A 20,253-nucleotide genomic window follows, 5' to 3' on the forward strand; every position below is an offset into this window, starting at 1 on the left:
ACTTACCTGTACAGACAGGGGGACTGACTTCACTGTGACTACCTGATGAGACTACTTACCATTACAGACAGGGGGACTGACTTCACTGTGACTACCTGATGAGACTACTTACCATTACAGACAGGGGGACTGACTTCACTGTGACTACCTGATGAGACTACTTACCATTACAGACAGGGGGACTGACTTCACTGTGACTACCTGATGAGACTACTTACCATTACATACAGGGGGACTGACTTCACTGTGACTACCTGATGAGACTACTTACCTGTACAGACAGGGGGACTGACTTCACTGTGACTACCTGATGAGACTACTTACCATTACAGACAGGGGGACTGACTTCACTGTGACTACCTGATGAGACTACTTACCTGTACAGACAGGGGGACTGACTTCACTGTGACTACCTGGTGAGACTACTTACCTGTACAGACAGGGGGACTGACTTCACTGTGACTACGTGATGAGACTACTTACTTGTACAGACAAGGAGACTGACTTCACTGTGACTACCTGATGAGACTACTTACCATTACAGACAGGGACTGACTTCACTGTGACTACCTGATGAGACTACTTACCATTACAGACAGGGACTGACTTCACTGTGACTACCTGATGAGACTACTTACCTGTACAGACAGGGACTGACTTCACTGTGACTACCTGATGAGACTACTTACCATTACAGACAGGGGAACTGACTTCACTGTGACTACCTGATGAGACTACTTACCTGTACAGACAGGGGGACTGACTTCACTGTGACTACCTGATGAGACTACTTACCATTACAGACAGGGCTCGCTTTCCTTTCATTCTCAGAGGAGGGCTCCTATCATTCAAATGAAGAACTGATTTTCCAAGAATTTTCCCGGAAGTGTACCTACCGTTCCAGCCTGGGACTGGCTTTCCAGTGACACCTTGTGGAGGGTTTGTCCTATTTCCTAGCCCGACGTTGGTTGCAGTGATGGCCCAGCCAGTCTCTGTACAAATAGAACTACTGTATAACAATATTTGTTAGTCCCTTTGAATTACATTTCCACAAAAGAAATTTCATTGCTTTTTATTTTCTCTTTAGGAACTTGGATCACTTTCCAACTTTTCTATTTTCTTATATTCTTTCCTCTGTTCTTGTTTTAATGATATGATAATCCCTAAGTGCCAAATCCAAGATTTTTGCCTGTCTGTGTGGTTTGGACTGTGCTGACCTGTCTGCCACCAGTTATCCAAAACAGGAACACCAAAAGCTGTCTTAGTCCAGTCCATAGTTTCTCTATCGCAGTGTTCACCAGCCACAAACATGTTCTGGAATCTTATCAAAAAAATCACTTGTAACAAAGTAACATTTGTGAGAATATTAGTTAATCCTGATCAATTGTACCCATTCTCAAAAAGTAGTTAAGTGAAGTAAAATCCTTAAAACAAGAGGCCCAGTGGGGCTGAAATGCTCACTTGTTTTGCACCTTCAGAAGACTTTTAAGTTTCAAAGTTACATTTCTGTAAATCTGAAAGCCCAATTCCCAGGATTTTTATTATACAGATATAATGACCTGTAGCCTTTTCATTATTGAAACAAAATTATATCGGTACCCTGGACCTAAAGGTTATTGAAAAGATATCATTTAGAAGACTTTAAACATTTTAACCTGGTGGCTTTGAATTGGATCATTGACCTGACAACCTTACAGCCCTGCATGCTGCGGTCCCCATTACCCCAAGCTTTTTGGTAATTGATAAATTTTAACAACTGTAACTTTGCAAAATATCTCACAGAGCAATTAACATCCACCATTATTTGACCTTCACTTGTTCTTCTAAAGTAGGATCTCTTCTATTCTTGTCTCTCCTTTATTCTGCTCTTGCTTTCCAAGTATGACATTTAACGTCTTAAGAAATAGCAATTATAATAACTATCAAATCCAAATGGTTGTCTCTCAGCTGCTTTTCATCCCACATTTATAAAATGCACATGTAAAGACTAAGGGGAAACATCATATGAAACTTGAGAAAAACGAAGTATTTCTCAAGAAATAGCAATAACAAACTTTCAATGTCAATATCAATGATTGCCACTTATCATTCATTTATCTGTCAAGTACCAAAATCAAATGGGCACATTGAGGTACCAAGGGAACCCTAAAAAGATCCATTCAGGACTTCTCAATAAAAAGTGATTACAAGAATTATTTAAGGACAGTCAACAGGAGGACATCTGATCTTGTGACATTGAAAGGCAGTCAAGGTCATTTATTTGAACAACCTATTTAGCCATAGCACATTCAAGCATGCTTAAATGCCCAATAGGACAGTACCCTGGGCCTTTTGGTTATTTAGAAAAAATCACTTTGTCAGTGTATCTGTGCATCTTACATTTACATTTACAATTTAAGAAAGTGTATATCAAGATCTTCAAATGAAAATTCTAAGACTTGTGTATACGTGACCATAAATACTTTCAAAGAAAATATAGAATATCAACCTGCTCCTCCTGGTGTCTCTTCCCCCATGTTCAGTTCTCAGTCATTTCAAAGTCACTGTTACATTGTTTCATTTTCAATGTCTTTCCTTATCCTCCAAGATGTCTACCAATCTTTGTTAATCTCTAATACAGATCATTTGCATATTTGACTTCAGTGAGAGAGTCATGTGTTTAAAAAAAACCATCAACTCTAATAGACTTTCACCTTGTGTGCTATAACGACAGAATCACAAGACCACTGAATATCACTGAGATAATAAAGATGCTGTTGAATTTTGTTTTACACATGATGTCAATGAAGTGTCAAAATTGATACCGTCTATGAACGCGTAATTCACTGACCCATCCCTTCACATGAACAAGAGGCCCTTGGGTAGTAATATTCATCTGGCAATTAAATAATTCATTTCAGAAATTATTGAAATTTCAAATAAAATTTGGTTGCAATCCATTTGGACATTTACAAAATCATAAATGGAAAGTTTTAGCTTAATTTCCCTTTTTGGGCCCCATTATCCCAAGTCTTCAGGGTATGTATTAGCTTTCAGAATGATGTCTCAAACGTATGATTCAGACCATATTTGAAAGAATATGATTTTGTAGCAAAAATTTAGAGTGTCCTCAGGGGTTGAATAAAATTTCTCTATTATGAAATGATTGCCCACCTCTAATGATGTTTCAATTTCAACAAATTTTATTGTCAAATAGACAAATGGATTGGGCAGCAGGCATAGCCTATTTAAGCCCTCTCCAAACATGGTAACAAACAGCGGTACAAACATAGGCATACAAAATTAGACATTTGAACATATACAAACATAAACAAATCAGAATGCTGAAGTAGGGGAGACAACTACTTAAATCTATTTCTTATATAATTCCATTTGATTTCATTTTCTAACCTTTCAGTATACTTCTTTAAATAAAAGTATTACATTTAATTGAAGAAGAGAAGAAAACTATTGGAGATTAATGAATAAACATTTAATGTTATTAAATTACCTCACCCAACAGATACAGGCCGGAAAAGTCCATTGTATCACACAAGGCCATCCACTGATGAATTTGGAAATTCAATCCCACTAATTAGTGTAATTTATGTCTATTTGCAGGTTAGAGATCTGTGTTGTTCAATAAAACTTCTTTCAATTTCTAATTCTATTCATTAAGTTGTTCCCCAATATTTTGAGTAGACAATATAACTGGTCTTGTGAACACTAAACCCTCCCTAAAGAACAAATATTAATGTGCAAGGTACCTTATTTGGAAATCAGATAACAATGAATGAATGAATGAAAGTATAATGGGTTAGAGATCTTGGTTACACATACTAAGTCTTCTAGTTCTTAAGATATAATCTGAGACAGATAGAAGAATATGTTTATTTTCATTTTCATTGCATCTCTCACAACCATTTAGAATGACATCAATAGTCAGATGGTTATGAACTTCATGTGATATATTATGAAAAAGTATAACACGATGTTGATTAAAGTTTAAACAATCAAGAAAGTAGTGAGATGCCGTTTCAAATCTAAATCCACGAGAGCAAGCCGAGGACTCAGCTAGATGATCTTTCAGAAGGTCACAATTTAGGTTGCTGGCCTCATTTCTCAACTGACAGAGAATGACATTGGTTTCTCGATTTCCAAAGAACTTAATAATTTCAGTTGTTCTTGTGTTAAGGTTTTGGACAGGTGTTATAAATTTTTTAAACTGATAAGTAGAACGAATATTTTGAAGATCCCGAGCTATATTATTAATTTCATTAAACATGGATGGGAAGAAGCTACTATAATAGTTGACAGTTCGACAGAGAGAAGGATCAAATAATCTAATAGATCTAAAGGGATACCTATCTAATGTGGGGTCATGAAGATAAGATTCAATAATTTCTTTGAAGTAGTATGGAGATTGATCATTCATAATTTTATACATCGGCATCATTTTACGCTGCTTTCTCCTACTATCAGAAGAAACCCAACCTAATTCTTTATACAAGACATTGTGGGAGGTGCCTCTACGCAGTCCTGGTATTATACTTGCCGTCTCTAACTGTACTGATTCTAAGAGATCTTTTAAATTTTGCGAACAATTATCCCAGACAACATCAGCGTATTCAAGTATTGGCCTAATATATGATATATATATTGTAGTTAATGACTGTCTGTCTGATTTATACTTCCTCATTCTTAACACATTAATTCTTTTATAAAATATGGTCTTTCCACTTAGCATCATCACTGAATGTCAGGCCGAGATGTTTATGTATTTGACTGACAGTATTTGGTTCATTAGAAAAATATACATTTGGGTGATGGGTATTCAATTTTTTACAGAAATCACAGATTCAGTTTTGTTTGGATTAAATTTTATGTCCCATCTATTAGCCCAGAATTGAATATTGCTGAGATCATGTGTTAAATTTTGTGCTAGTTCAACTGAATCATCATCTTTTACAGCACACAGGGAAGTGTCATCAGCAAACAGTTTAATTAGAAACACAATCAACAATATCATTAATATAAAGTAAAAACAATATGATGATGTTTCAGACCTAATTTAATAACTGAAATATGCTAAGGTGTTATGGAAGAGTTGAATTTTAACCGAAAAGTTCAGGCACCACAGAATTTTATAATGGCTGGTTTTGGTAAACTTATAGCAGTTGAGAATTTAATAGTAACGCTACTTCATTGGAACTGCACTTTGGTGAGTACTTAATTAACAATCCCAATTTATAATATGTGTGTATAAACATCTGTAAAAGGTATTAGCACTCTCTTTATGTGACAACAATATTTCCTATTTGGAAAGTTTCAATATTTCTCTCACTTACTTTGATAATGGGAAATATTTTCGTCCATATTCAACTTTTGGATCCTGGAATTGATAAGATACAATTAATTCATGAACAAATCTTACACATATTGATTTATAGAAAAAAAGTTTAAAAAGAAAGGCTTAAGAGATGTTTGTAACAATCAAATAAATCACTTTTCCCCTCATATTATATCTCTTCACAATGACTCAAAGACTGGACTCCCATGTGGCTTACCTCCTCACTGATGGACTACACACTTGCTTTCAGACTAACCTCCCCTATTGTGGTTTTGAGACTAACCTCCCCTATTGTGGCTTTGAGACTAACCTACCCTATTGTGGTTTTGAGACTAACCTCCCCTATTATGGCTTTGAGACTAACCTCCCCTATTGTGGTTTTGAGACTAACCTCCCCTGTTCTGGCTTTCAGACTAACCTTCACTGTTCTTTCCCTGTGACTCACCTCCCCTGCTTTGGCATCCAAGACCAACCTCCCCTATTGTGGTTTTGAGACTAACCTCCCCTATTGTGGTTTTGAGACTAACCTCCCCTATTTTGGCTATGAGACTAACCTCCCCTATTGTGGCTATAAGACTAACCTCCCCTATTGTGGTTTTGAGACTAACCTCCCCTATTGTGGCTATGAGACTAACCTCCCCTATTGTGGTTTTGAGACTAACCTCCCCTATTGTGGCTTTGAGACTAACCTCCACTGTTCTGGCTATGAGAATAACTCCCCTGTTCTTTACCTGTGACTCACCTCCCCTGCTTTGGCATCCAAGACCAACCTCCCCTATCTTTTCTTGGAGACCAACCTCCACTGTTCTGGCTATGAGAGTAACCTCCCCTGTTCTTTTCCTGAACTTACCTCCATCATTGTGGCTTTTAGACTAACTTCCCCTGCTTTGGCCTCCAAGAACAACTTCCCCTTTTGAAGTTTTATGACTTACCTCTCCAGTTCTGGCTATGAGATTATCTCCTTGTCCTGGTCCGGAGATTTACCTCTCCTGTTATTGTTGTGAGACCAACTTTCACTAATGTGACTTTGAAACTTTCCTTCCTTGTTGTAGACAAAACATTTCACTCTCCTGTTGCAGCTGTGAAACTTCTCATCCATATTATAGTTTTAAGGCTTGAGACCTATCCCCTGTTGTGAGCCCAGAACGAGACATACCTCCCCTGATGTGGCTTTGAGACTTGCCTTGCCTCTCCTGTTGTGGTTCTGAGACTTGCCTTGTCTTTTGTGGTCCCCAGACTTACCACACCGGTTTGATCCCAAGACTTACCTCCCCTGTTTTGGCCCCGAGACTTACCTTCACTATTGTGGCATGAGACCTGTTACCCCTGTTGTTGTCCAACACTTACTCCAACATATTGGCCCTTAAACTTACCTTTTATTTCAATGGCTGGAGACTTACTACTCCTTTTCTTTCCCCAAGACTTACCTCCCCTCTGATGGCCAGAAGACTTAAGTTTTGACTCTCTCTGGGTGGTCTATGTGTTTTACCTCCTGTAAGATTGCCAAGAGACTTACCTCCCTTCTGATAGCTCGGAGTGCTGTGGGAGCAACAAACATGGCACTGACATCATGTTCCTTTAGGACTCGGAAGAAAGTACCTGGATCTGGAGTACCAACTGGTTTCCCCTGTTTAACAATATCAAATCAAGGTTTAACTATTCTGAAAATAAAAGAGGCACAATGGGCTTGAGTGGCACTTCTTGATAAGAGGAAATTTTAAGTTCTTAATAGATTTGATCACTGAAACCTTGAAAGTAGGTCAAATTGAACCCTTTTAACAAAACCTGGAAGCCCCTCATTCCAGTATGTTACAACACAAATATCAACACATTCAGCCAACTGAGAAGAGTTTATTTAATGATATTTATTTATCAGACCATGAGACCTTGAAATTTGATCAAGGTCATTCATTTGCACAAACTTTAAGCCATTCATTCTAGCATACTATAGACCAAATATCAGCACCTGGGCCTTATGTTTATTGAGAAGATGTTTGAATATTTCACCGAATATGATCACAATGACCTTAAAAATTGAGCAAGATAATTCATATGTGCAAATTGTGTAGCTCACTGTCTACACATGTTACAGGCCCAATATCAGCAAACCTGGGCCTTTAAGTAAGTTATTGATACAAAGCCACTGAATATTTTAACACATCTGACACCTGTGATCTTGAAAGTGTGTAAAGGTCATTCAAATGAGGGTGGTAACACTCCATCTCTACATGCTACAGGTCCAATATCAGTACCAAGGGACTCTTGGGAAATTTAGAAGAATTTGCCTCAAGGGAAAATTTGAAGCTGGATGATAGATAAAAACAGTGATATTTCAGTTCAGTCTCAAAATTCTCAAGATTGTATTTCTTACTTCAAAGAGAACTGTAGTGTTACAGTTCAGTAGTGGAGCATAGGCGATGTAGGAGTGACCAACAATCCAGCCTAAGTCTGATGCAGCCCACCACACCTGTAAAACACAATATATACAACAATACACAGTCCATAGTCCGTAATTACCTTATCAATGACAATCTTAGATCTGGAATACAACATTTTTATTTTGACAACATCTTGCTGTGGTATATATGTTTTAATATTAACTTTTTCAAAACTGGTAATATACAATGTTATGCAAAAATCTAAAATATCTCCAAGCATGGAACTTAATTTTGATTTTATGAACAACCCATCTGAATATTTTTACTAACCTCCTTAGGTTTCAAACCATAGATGTTCCACATCGACCATTTCAATACAACAGCATGCCCCGCACTTGGTCGCACCACTGCCTGTATAGTAATAACAAAAACATGCTGGAAACACCAACAGGTAGAACAATATATACCTGTCCCATGCCAAAGAAATATTTAGAATTTTTTGCATCGGAAAGAATTTTAAAAAAGTAATCAAAATGCTGAAAAAGAAAAAAACAGATAATAACATTTAAAAAAAAATTTATTAAATTAAAATGTCATGGTGATTACGCCAATCAGGTTGGAAAAAAGATCAGTTAAAAACTGGCAGTAGATCTCCAGACAAAAAATTAAGATTATGTAAACAACAAGGGGCAATAACTCTACAAATACCAAATAAATCAAACTGTCATTCAGAAAATCACACTTTCATGTCATGGTGATTCAGCCATCAAATATCAGAAAATGATTGGTTGAAAACCATGGGAGGCGATCTGCAGACATCAATAAAAGTTAACAGATACTACCAGACCATAATGTGTCAACAACAAAATTCCAAATTTAATTCCTTTCAGAAATAGTGATGATAATTACAACTGCCAAATACAAGATGACTGTTTCTTGGTCATTTTGGTTTTTTCTATCAGTCACAAAATCTAATGGGCACAACTAGGGACAAAGAGGAATCTACGTAAGATATCTGATAGAGATTTAGCAAGTACTAGATATGAAAAAAGTTCCATTTTCAAAATCCAATTTGGTCACATGAACATTAATTTTGTTTTCCCAATCAGTCCCAAAATTAAAAGCACACAACTAGGGGTTACTTAGCATGGCAGTTCATACTGCTCCTAGGTCTGCTCATTAATGTATTCATAAAAAGATACATTGTTGCTCAACAATCCAATGATGTCATATTGCTTACAATGGGTGTGTGAAGTCTGCACAGACAGACATCTCATATCAACAATCCAATGATGTCATATTGCTTACAATGGGTGTGTGAAGTCTGCACAGACAGACATCTCATATCAACAATCCAATGATGTCATATTGCTTACAATGGGTGTGTGAAGTCTGCACAGACAGACATCTCATATCAACAATCCAATGATGTCATATTGCTTACAAAGGGTGTGTGAAGTCTGCACAGACAGACATCTCATATCAACAATCCAATGATGTCATATTGCTTACAATGGGTGTGTGAAGTCTGCACAGACAGACATCTCATATCAACAATCCAATGATGTCATATTGCTTACAATGGGTGTGTGAAGTCTGCACAGACAGACATCTCATATCAACAATCCAATGATGTCATATTGCTTACAATGGGTGTGTGAAGTCTGCACAGACAGACATCTCAGTATTTTTGCATATTGTCCAATCTTTCATATATTTGTGAGGTGTTGATAGTTACCATATGATGCCATATGCAAATTTAGTGATAGCATGAACAGTCTAGTATACCAGAATGGCAAATTTAGTGATAGCATGAACAGTCTAGTATACCAGAATGACAAATTTAGTGATAGCATGAACAGTCTGGTATACCAGAATGGCAAATTTAGTGATAGCATGAACAGTCTAGTATACCAGAATGGCAAATTTAGTGATAGCATGAACAGTCTAGTATACCAGAATGGCAAATTTAGTGATAGCATGAACAGTCTAGTATACCAGAATGGCAAATTTAGTGATAGCGTGAACAGTCTAGTATACCAGAATGACAAATTTAGTGATAGCGTGAACAGTCTAGTATACCAGAATGACAAATTTAGTGATAGCGTGAACAGTCTAGTATACCAGAATGACAAATTTAGTGATAGCATGAACAGTCTAGTATACCAGAATGGCAAATTTAGTGATAGCATGAACAGTCTAGTATACCAGAATGGCAAATTTAGTGATAGCATGAACAGTCTAGTATACCAGAATGGCAAATTTAGTGATAGCATGAACAGTCTAGTATACCAGAATGGCAAATTTAGTGATAGCATGAACAGTCTAGTATACCAGAATGGCAAATTTAGTGATAGCATGAACAGTCTAGTATACCAGAATGGCATATTTGCTACTTCAGCTATTACTGCTTGAGGTGATTTGACATCTTAAACAACATGGCTGTCATGATTTGTGTGGATCTATTCTAGTGATATGCTATGTTTCTGGAGAAAATTATAATTCTACAAATGATATAACACCAGAGAAATAAAGAAAAAAACAGCTGTAGTTCTGTAATGCTGAAGTGAATAGCACTGATGACCTTTTTGTGACTAGTTTATTAGTTACTGTTGTTATGGAGGACATTAAAAACACTGAAGAGTTCCAAAATTTGGAAGCAGCATTAATACTATTTGGAAAATTGTGCCGACACAACTGAACTATACATGACACTTGAATGGAATCTGCATTAAAAATAAGAGTGAATTGTGGGTGCAGTTTTGAAATATCCAGGTTATAATGTAAATTCATGTTTATTTAGTGAAACATGTGCCCTTACAGAAAATCTGGCTTATTATGACTATCTACAGTCAGTTGCAACTGCTCTCACAGCAAACATCCTCAATACTCCAGGGGTTACAATCACTTTCTCTCTCTGTATCCTCGATACTCCAGGGGTTACAATCACTTTTACTCTCTACACCCTTGGAACATGTCATAGTAAAATTGGAGATTCCATGTGTAACACCTTGTGGACAAGACAAAAAAGACTAGATGATCCTTTGTTGTACATCAAACAAATATAGATGTCGTATATTGGTATATTGTAACGGCTTTGAAGTTGAGCGTTGTTCGCTTGTAATCTTCAAACCATTGAAATGTTAAATTATTTTGTTTGTGCTTTCAATTTTGAAATGACATATTGCAGGGATGCAGAGAATGAATGTGATTGTAATCCCTGGAGTATCGAGGATACAGTGAGAGAAAGTGATTGTAACCTCTGGAGTATCGAGGATACAGAGAGAAAAAGTGATTGTAACCCCTGGAGTATCGACGAGACAGAGAGAGAAAGTGATTGTAACCCCTGGAGTATCAAGGATACAGAGAGAGAAAGTGATCGTAGCCCCTGGAGTATCGAGGATACAGAGAGAGAAAGTGATTGTAACCCCTGGAGTATCGAGGGTACAGAGATAGAAAGTGATTGTAATCCCTGAAGTATCGGGGATACAGAGAATGAATGTGATTGTAACCCCTGGAGTATCGAGGATACAGAGAATGAATGTGATTGTAACCCCTGGAGTATCAAGGATTCAGAGAATGAATGTGATTGTAACCCCTGGAGTATCGAGGATACAGAGAGAGAAAATGATTGTAATCCCTGGTGTAACGAGGATACAGAGAGAGAAAGTGATCGTAATCCCTGGAGTATGGAGGATACAGAGAGAGAAAGTGATCGTAACCCCTGGAGTATCGAGGGTACAGAGATAGAAAGTGATTGTAATCCCTGAAGTATTGGGGATACAGAGAATGAATGTGATTGTAACCCCTGGAGTATCGAGGATACAGAGAATGAATGTGATTGTTACCCCTGGAGTATCGGGGATACAGAGAGAGAAAGTGATTGTAACCCCTGGAGTATCGAAGATGACGAAGGCAAATGAGAATCAGCTTATGTGTTGTACAGAGTTACAACAGTGAAGATTTTTGAGCAGTGTTCTATATTTAGGTCATTTAACCCACCTGAAGGATAAAAGGGAATCTGAAATTTGAGAGGGATCCATCCAGTACTTCTCTACAAATTGAAATAACAAACTTCCAGTCAAAAGCCAAGATCCAAGATGACTGCCTGTCAGCCATTTTGTTTTTCTGATCAGTTTCAAAATTAAACGGATATTACTGACCTTAGGTAGCCCAGTGGTCCGTGAAGTGTACAGGATATTTAACGGACCTTAGGTAGCCCTGTGGTCTGTGAAGTGTACACGATATTTAACTGACCTTAGGTAGCCCTGTGGTCCGTGAAGTGTACAGGATATATAACTGACCTTAGGTAGCCCTGTGGTTAATGAAGTGTACAGGATATTTAACTGACCTTAGGTAGCCCTGTGGTCAGTGAAATGTACAGGATATATAACTCACCTTTGGTAGCCCTGTAGTCCATGAAGTGTACAGGATATTTAACTGACCTTAGGTAGCCCTGTGGTCCCGGAGGTGTATAGAATATAACTTGGGTCTGTTGCAGGCACAGGAACACAATCTATAGGGGAGGCTCCAGCCATCTCTTCATCATAACAAACATCTCTTCCAGGCACCAGCGGGGATGGTGGCAACTTTATCAAAATAACAAATTATCAGTTTCTGACCTTTATTAAGCTTATTTAAACAAATATCCCTAAGTTATATCATATACATAAAATGTAAAACAAAGTTACAAATTATAATCGCATACATTATCATAATTTGATAATCCCTTCAGTCGATGAATGCCAAAAGCCCTTGATCAGGAGCAAAAACCACCTTAGCTGTTATAAATGTAACCATTAGAATGAAGACACATAGCCAAGGTTTACCAAGCTATTGTGCAGTAAACGGGCAGTGGACATCTGGTAATACAAACAATGCAAAATATGTAGTAAACAATTCAACAACCTGTTACAGAGAGATATTAAAGGGTTTTGGCCTCAATTTACGTGATTATGTCAATATTAATCATGGAACTTTTATATATTTGCTATCACCAAATTTCACATCATGAAAAATCTAGTAAATGGTAACAATTAACAGTAACAATTATTTCTGATATAGACTCAATCATCTTAGACAAGATCGTTCACTTACAATGTAATTGCATATAGCTGTGTCCAGTTGTTGCATACTTTCAAAATAATTCAAAAAAGAAATAAAACGCTTTGTTTTTCACTGTCATTCATCATTATGTAAACAGTACACTATATATGAAGGTAAGTTTCATTTTAAAAATGATTTTTAATGCTTGTAAATGGATATAGGCATGACCTTTGTAGGTAGTGTTGTGATAGGTAAATAGAGTATCACTATTGCCAAAGTAACATCTTGACGTTATGCGTCACTTGACCTTGTTTCACGTTCAAACTATGCATATGTTCCAGATTAACATAAATGGGGTGGGGCCGCCTTAATCAGTCAACTTTGTACCACTGGTAGAGACAGAATACCACAAACTACATACATATATTATCTTAACATTTTAGGCTGATATATATGAAATTATGAAAAAATTGTGGCTTGAACCCTTTAATAACATGAAGTGAACATACATATAAACATAAGAGTGAAACATACTGACAGAAATACATTATATATAGATAGGTACAGATTTAGTGCTATGATATAAAAACATCAGATTTTAGCAGATATAATGTAACCATACACAAAGTAGGAAGTGAAGGTACATATCTAATATGGTGCAAGAGCACATGCACATACAAATGTAGTTTATAAGTTAACAAGGTCCACACAAGAGTATATGACACACAGGTAAAAGCATGACATTTACATAGTCTACAATGATTGGTTACATACAATTCAAATCACCAATCAGAAACAGACCCAATCCTACTTGTGTGCTGCACACGATACAACAATCGAGTACTCCAAGCCATTGTCAGGTACACCAAGTTTAACAATTATAGTCCACTTTCATTCACACCAACACCATACCACACCGAAACTTCATACATCAATGTATCCTAATCATATCAAGTACTTACCTTTTGATTTTACTTACTTTATCTAGCATTTTATAGAATTAAGGATGCTACCTTTAACAGAGATACATGATGTAGATTGTTGCCTGCGGTTAAGGAAAATTCATCTCTTCACTACTCAATCAATTTTACAAATATCAACATGAAACTTTGTAAAAAGGTGTATTGTGATCATATCTTTGATGCTGCTGACTCTATTGGTTATTTCAAAATGTATCTACTGACGATTCTTTTTGACTCCTACTGTTGCTGATTACTTCTTGGTGATTTTTAGACAAACTGCAAAGAACAATGTCGATGACCCTGTAATTCTATTCCACCCTAGAGAGTCTTCTGTAAACCAGACCAACGCTAGTTCATGATTGACCCAAATCTTAGTCTGAATATTTTCATGAACGGCCAGTTTGTCAATTTTGGTAAGATTTTAGTATTAATACCTGATTGTCTCATAGCAAGAGTTTGCATAAAACAACATGATAACAACATATCAACATAATCCAAACTCAAAATTCAATAAAACTGGGGCAAAATATAAACAAAGTTAACAACAAGTCACAAAGAGACTCCTGAAAAGTGCAAGGAAAACAAGGCCAGGTGCAAGCATGACACTGTGTTGAAAGGTTGAAAAATGGCGACATTGTTTAAAGAATACGACTGCCACCAAGGGTCAATGATAAATTGTTGGAATATTTCCATCAATCAGAAAGCTAGGATTGGTAGGAACAGATAGTTAGTTCCAAAGGCTGTTACAAAAGGCTGAAGACATAACTGCCTTAGGTTTGGCCTAAAAAGCCTAAAAAAAATTTGAAGTCACCTATTGTTCACATATCTGTCCTATGAGCTTGTTGACAATGGTGAATTGGGCTCATCTTGATGGTCTACACAGAAATCTATCTTCTCTATCAAGTATCTGTAGTCTTTCGAGGTCTACAAGACCTAGTAGAATGCTGTTGACATGCCCAGTTTGGTACACACACTTCATTAACTGAGAAATAACAGAGTGGCTGATATTAAAATGTGCAGCTAATTGCCTGTGGGTCATACGACCTTGAATCCTTCCTGAAACATACCACCTTTCTGCATTTGTTAATTTTTGTCGTACCATTACTAAAGACAGAATGAGCACATATTTGACTACCAGATATATACATACAAACACTACTTTAGATGACAAAGCAAACAATGTTTTAGTATGGGTTACCCCAGTTTAATCAGAGTTATCTTAAATTTTCTTGTGTATCGCTTGATGTCAAACACCAACAAACACACAAGGGGATGCACCAAGGAGTGCAACAAGACTATTTAACAGGAAAAATGGTTAATTTTTTTAATACTGAAATTGTCTATAAATTATGGCCAAGTGTATACTAATAACCCCTGACCTGTTTATTTTCTTTTTCATTTATTGATCCCTTTGTTTACTAAAAGACTTACCCCTGGCCTGTTGTAGATGATACACTTGTCCGGCTTGAAGTCAATGTTAGCCAATGCATTATCCAGCATAGGTTTATAGTCAACGATACGATTCGGCTCCACACCACAATTAGCGCTGATTACCACTTTAGGCTCGGCATGCTTGATACGAACTCCGAGCTCGTTTGCAGCAAATCCTCCAAATACCAGAGAGTGTATGGCACCAATACGAATTGTTGCTAACATGGACACTAACGCCTGGGGAATCATGGGCAGGTAAATAAGAACGCAGTCACCTTTCTTCACCCCATGGGACTGAAGCACGCTGGCAAACTTGCTTACCTGAAATGTTTGGAATTATTTTTGATATTCCATGCACATGTAACTACTGAAGAAATTGGTTCCAAAATATTCAATTAACAAGTATCAAAACCTCATACAACATTTTCAAAACAAGAGGCTCAAGGGGCCTGCATTGCTCACCTTGCCAATATAGCGCTTCAGTCATTTAACAAAGAATTTCAAATATGACAAATAATACCTGAAATGATTTCTCTGTTGGGTCCCAGCCTTGTGGTCAAGCAGAGGTCAGATTCATCATTCATAAAAAGAGGCCCATAGGCCTGTATTACTCACCTGGATCTAGCAATGGTATACATGCCTATAGGAGGGGTATTTTAAATATTTCCATATTAAAGCTCAGTCACTTCACCTCTTTGGTAGGGCAAGACCAAATGTGTAAATTCTTATACCATGACTATCTTAATTTTTTGATGCCCAATAAGAGTTTATATGGTAATCGGGTTAGGATCTCAACTGTTTTCAAAAATATGACCCAGAAATTAAGTCCCTTGAGGTATGCCATACAAGGGCCAGTTCTTACAACATGAATGTGTTTGTCTCATGATGCCCAGCATTGCTGTCTATGGTTTAGGGGTGGGGATCTCAACTGTTTCAGAAAATAACCCAAAGGCTATGACCCATGGGGTGGGGCCAGACATCAATATTGTGTTTATTTCTAGATGCCCTTGGGGTAGGGATCTAATCTGCTACAAAGTCACAGGAGATAAGCAACATTGAATATAAAGGTAGTAAGCTTTCAAGTGTTGTGTAAAAGAAACTGTGAAATTGATGATAGTAAGCAAGTCTCAATAATGCATACAATCAAAACTGTCATCATATACTAAGAATTGTTACAAAGTTATTTCCAATGAGAAATTAATATTATGCTCAAAAATGCAATTTTTTTATAAAAATTATAGCAAAGTTAACCTCTCCCCAATAAAAAAAAATGTGTGGGCCGTTTTGTTAAAGCACCATAAGACGCTTCCATCCATGAAGAGCAATTGGTTCTACAATACCAAATAAGAATTCAATTGAACCCCTTTTGGCCCCGTCAATCAGCCCCTTGGGGTCAGTCAGGATCAATATGGGCACACCATCAAGCTGTTATTCTTTGCTTTGAAATATTTCCAATGGAAATTTAACAAAGTATGCTCAAAAATCTAGTTTTCCTATATAAACTATAGTAAACTTTACTCCTTCCCCAAGGGGAAATGTGAGTCCCTAAGGTTATGAAAAATTCACAACTTTGGTAAGATACCTTAGGATGCTTCCATTCATGAAAAGCATTTGATTCTACAATATCTGGGTGTTGAGAAGAATTTGATTTAATGTTACCCTTTTCGCCCTGCTCCTCAGACCCTTATAATTCACTATTTTCGTTCATCTTAGGCCAGTGAAGCCAAATTTCCTTGAAATCAGTTCAGGGGTTTTGAGAAGCAGTTGGAAATGTTAAATTGTTTATGGACGCACAACACTGGACAAAGGTGACCACGAAACTTTGTCTCAGGTGACCTAATAACCAAGAAGCTATGTCTCGAGGGGTGGGACAATTCTAACATCATGAATGTGTTCATCTCTTGATTCATTCACTCATAAACTCAGTAATTCATCATGGTAGAAGGTATCATTCAATGGGTCGGTTTCCCAGATGTAGTTGTAGAGTTCCTGTATATCTTGTTTAGCTACGCTATGTATATCAATTGTATGTACCTTCCGTGATGGGACTCTATTGAATACTGTTGGGTATCTGTCTTATTCAATCTACCACTCCTTCTCCATGCCATGGCACAAGCACATTGATTCTTTGGACCAGGTGAGCTCAAAATTACTTCCGACCAAACTTGTATAGAAAAATAAAGATTTTTTTAATTTTCCATACTGAGCCCCACAGCGCTACTGTCAGACTACAGAAGGATTTTTTTTTTTTAAAATTGCTCTATTCTCCCTAGTAGGCTAGGTGAACTAAAATTGCTCTAAACAACAAGTGAACCGAGTACAATATGGCATTAAAATGGTCCATCCTCGATAACCAAGAGGTTGCGATCATTTTCGCTCCCTGCCCCCCTGGAACATTTCACAGCAAAATTTGAGGCACAAGTGAAATAATTTGATTGGTTCATGAAATTGCTTGTAATCCCTGAAGTATCAAAAAATGTCTGACAATTGAATATCTTGCAAATACCTCATTCAGAAGTTCAGCATAGGTATACTTCTTAAGTGTGTTGGTTACAGGACTGTCATGTATTATTGCCACGTGATTGCCATCACCATTTTCAACATGACGATCCAAAGCATTGTAGCAGGTGTTCATCTCTCCACCAACAAACCTGTATAAATGTTAAAATTCAGAGTAACAGAGGAATTCCAGATTATCTCCCTTTTTCAAACATATGCAAGAACAATGTGACCTAGCTCTGTACCAAGTTTGGTTACACAAGTTTGGATTAAAAACTCTACGAGAGATTCCATAAGGATCTTGGCATCCAAGACTGTTTTTATCTTTATTTGCTCTTTGAAAGTTGGATTTTTTCCTTCTTTTCAGCTCTCTTGTCTGCTTTTTCTCTTAATGATAAGAAATTTAAACATTTCTTTGCAGAAATAATGATAATAAGCTATGATTGACAAATCCAAGATGATTGCCTGTCAGCCATTTTCATTTTCTGACCAGTCCCCAAATCACACAGGTACAACTAGGGACCAATGGAAACCTACTTATGAAATTTGAGAAAGATCCATCAAGTAATTCTCAAACATAGCAGTTACGAAAATGTTTAAACAGATGGATGGACAATTGATGTAGAGTGATATGAATAGCCCACCATCATCTTACTAAAAAATCAAAATGTCAACAACGACACTGATGCTGACCCTGCCACTACAATTATTGTAAGCAGAAATATAACATGGCTCCTCATGGAAGTGAGACAAAAAGCTAAAAAAACACATCTGAAAATGCATTTGAAAGAAAATGGAATCGTATTTACAGGTGAAAAATAGAAAATCTCACAAAATATGACTTATACATTTTGCCAAACATGAGTCTATTTATGACTTGCCGAAGGTCAGTGGGCAGTAGATAGTATGTTTCTGGTATAGAATATTGCATGTTATTTGATACAAGGGGAAAACAAGAGTTCCTCGGAACTGTATGCGTCGCATGCATAAAGTGTCACAGTCATCCAGAAATTGTACTGGATGTGCAACAATCAACCATAAAGTTGTAATACCAAATTTCATTCCTATAACTTGAAGCATAAAGGGAAAACTGCGCAAAGCAATATTCCTGAGAAATTTTTTAAGTTCAAAGGGGCATAACTCTGCCAAAAAGGGTAACAGACAGTCGGAAATCGAACTTAATATGTACCCTTACAACAAAAAGCCATATGCCAAATTTCATTTTGATAACTCAAAGCATTACCGACAAAAGTCCGGAAAACTTTCAAACGGACGACGACAACGACGACGCCAATGCGTGACGACGTTTCAACTGTTACATTGATTTGTTAGTTTCTTATTATCTCCCCCTTTTTTTTTACAGGTTTTTTTTTACCACAATTCAATGCACACAACTCTGTCCATGGCTATTGATTAACAAATAACCAGGCAAGGGGATTAGGAATGCAGTGAGCTGTGACAGCAAGGGAGTATCTGACCACAATTTTCCATTGTGAGAGGTGCGAAGTATGCCTTATGATACATTATATGTATGTTGGAGTTAGCTATATACTCCCTGTATCTTTGACAGGTACAATTTAAACTACATAGGAAGTGAAAGGTACTGAAGTCTGTGCCCCCAGGTTACAGCAAAGCCACAGAGACAGACAATTTTAGTAATAGATTCTACATATTGGTAGAATGTAATTAAAATCAAACTATCAATGTGTTAATTTGACATCTGAAAGTGAAGTAATACATACCAACCCTCCCCCGCCCCCTCTCCTGCCCCTGTCCCCGGTATTATTACCCAATATGTCAGACAAATATTTATTTACAAATCAAAAATTGAAACAAGTTAAACAATTTTTATACTAAAACTGTTTATCTGTTGATTAATTTTTTTATCATTTTTTTAATAACATTATTTCAAGAAATAATTGCTGTATGAAATCTTTTTTCACATAAATTATGAAACATATTGCCAGACGAGTCTGGTACCTCTGTTTGAAATAAATGTATACCATGCCTCTTCAGTTTTCAAGAGTTTTGCACCAGAGATATGTAATATATTTCTGTGCTATATATTTCTGTCTACACTAAATTATGAAATATTTGATGTTTGTGTTTAAATCAATCACCTAGTTCGATCTCTACCCCTATCATTTGTTGTCCTGTGTGAGTCGAAATTAGTTTTGTAAAAAAAAAACCCATTGAAATCATTGGGCTCTTTATATGTAAATTACGGTAATTAACTGGTAATGACACTTCATTTACTTCCTTGCAGTACAATAGCTACATAATTTGAACTTAATTCATAATTCAAATAGCCACACCATTTCGTAAAAGGTTCCCTCGAGTTGTCAAGAACATTGTCCCACTTCTTATGCCAAACTAAATCTTCTGCAGCTTTTGCCCAAAAGTCCTGTGGCGAATCTATTGCACTTGCGAACACTTGCTCGTATGTCGGGTGGCATTCCTGTGCACTGGACTGGTGTATGTTCCGACGGCGATAGGAACATGCATACGGTATTCGATGAGAACAGATCGTCTGCACTCTCAGGATAGCTTCAGAGGCAGACGTACACATGGAGTGTTTCCATGAAGTTGCTATTCTGCAGAAGGCCAT

At 37.0% G+C, this 20,253-nt stretch overlaps 1 protein-coding gene across 1 annotated transcript in view; it reads right to left on the minus strand.

Annotated features, from left to right (window-relative positions):
• LOC132548016 (acyl-CoA synthetase short-chain family member 3, mitochondrial-like) overlaps positions 1-20,253 on the minus strand; it is a 30,628-nt gene extending 10,375 nt beyond the window's left edge. The window contains exons 1-10 of the mRNA XM_060211828.1: positions 19,961-20,253; positions 17,653-17,797; positions 15,147-15,467; positions 12,153-12,296; positions 8,038-8,118; positions 7,701-7,796; positions 6,846-6,956; positions 5,328-5,371; positions 1,218-1,321; positions 897-992 (exon numbers count right to left, since the gene is read on the minus strand). Coding sequence (XP_060067811.1) covers positions 897-992; positions 1,218-1,321; positions 5,328-5,371; positions 6,846-6,956; positions 7,701-7,796; positions 8,038-8,118; positions 12,153-12,296; positions 15,147-15,467; positions 17,653-17,797; positions 19,961-20,253 — 1,435 coding nt within the window. The remainder of the gene's footprint in view (positions 1-896; positions 993-1,217; positions 1,322-5,327; positions 5,372-6,845; positions 6,957-7,700; positions 7,797-8,037; positions 8,119-12,152; positions 12,297-15,146; positions 15,468-17,652; positions 17,798-19,960) is intronic.

Source organism: Ylistrum balloti, unplaced genomic scaffold (genome assembly GCF_031769215.1).
Source record: "Ylistrum balloti isolate Yb309-2 unplaced genomic scaffold, AGI_CSIRO_Ybal_v1 Utg369994, whole genome shotgun sequence".
In the NCBI taxonomy this organism is placed as follows: Eukaryota; Metazoa; Mollusca; class Bivalvia; order Pectinida; family Pectinidae; genus Ylistrum; species Ylistrum balloti.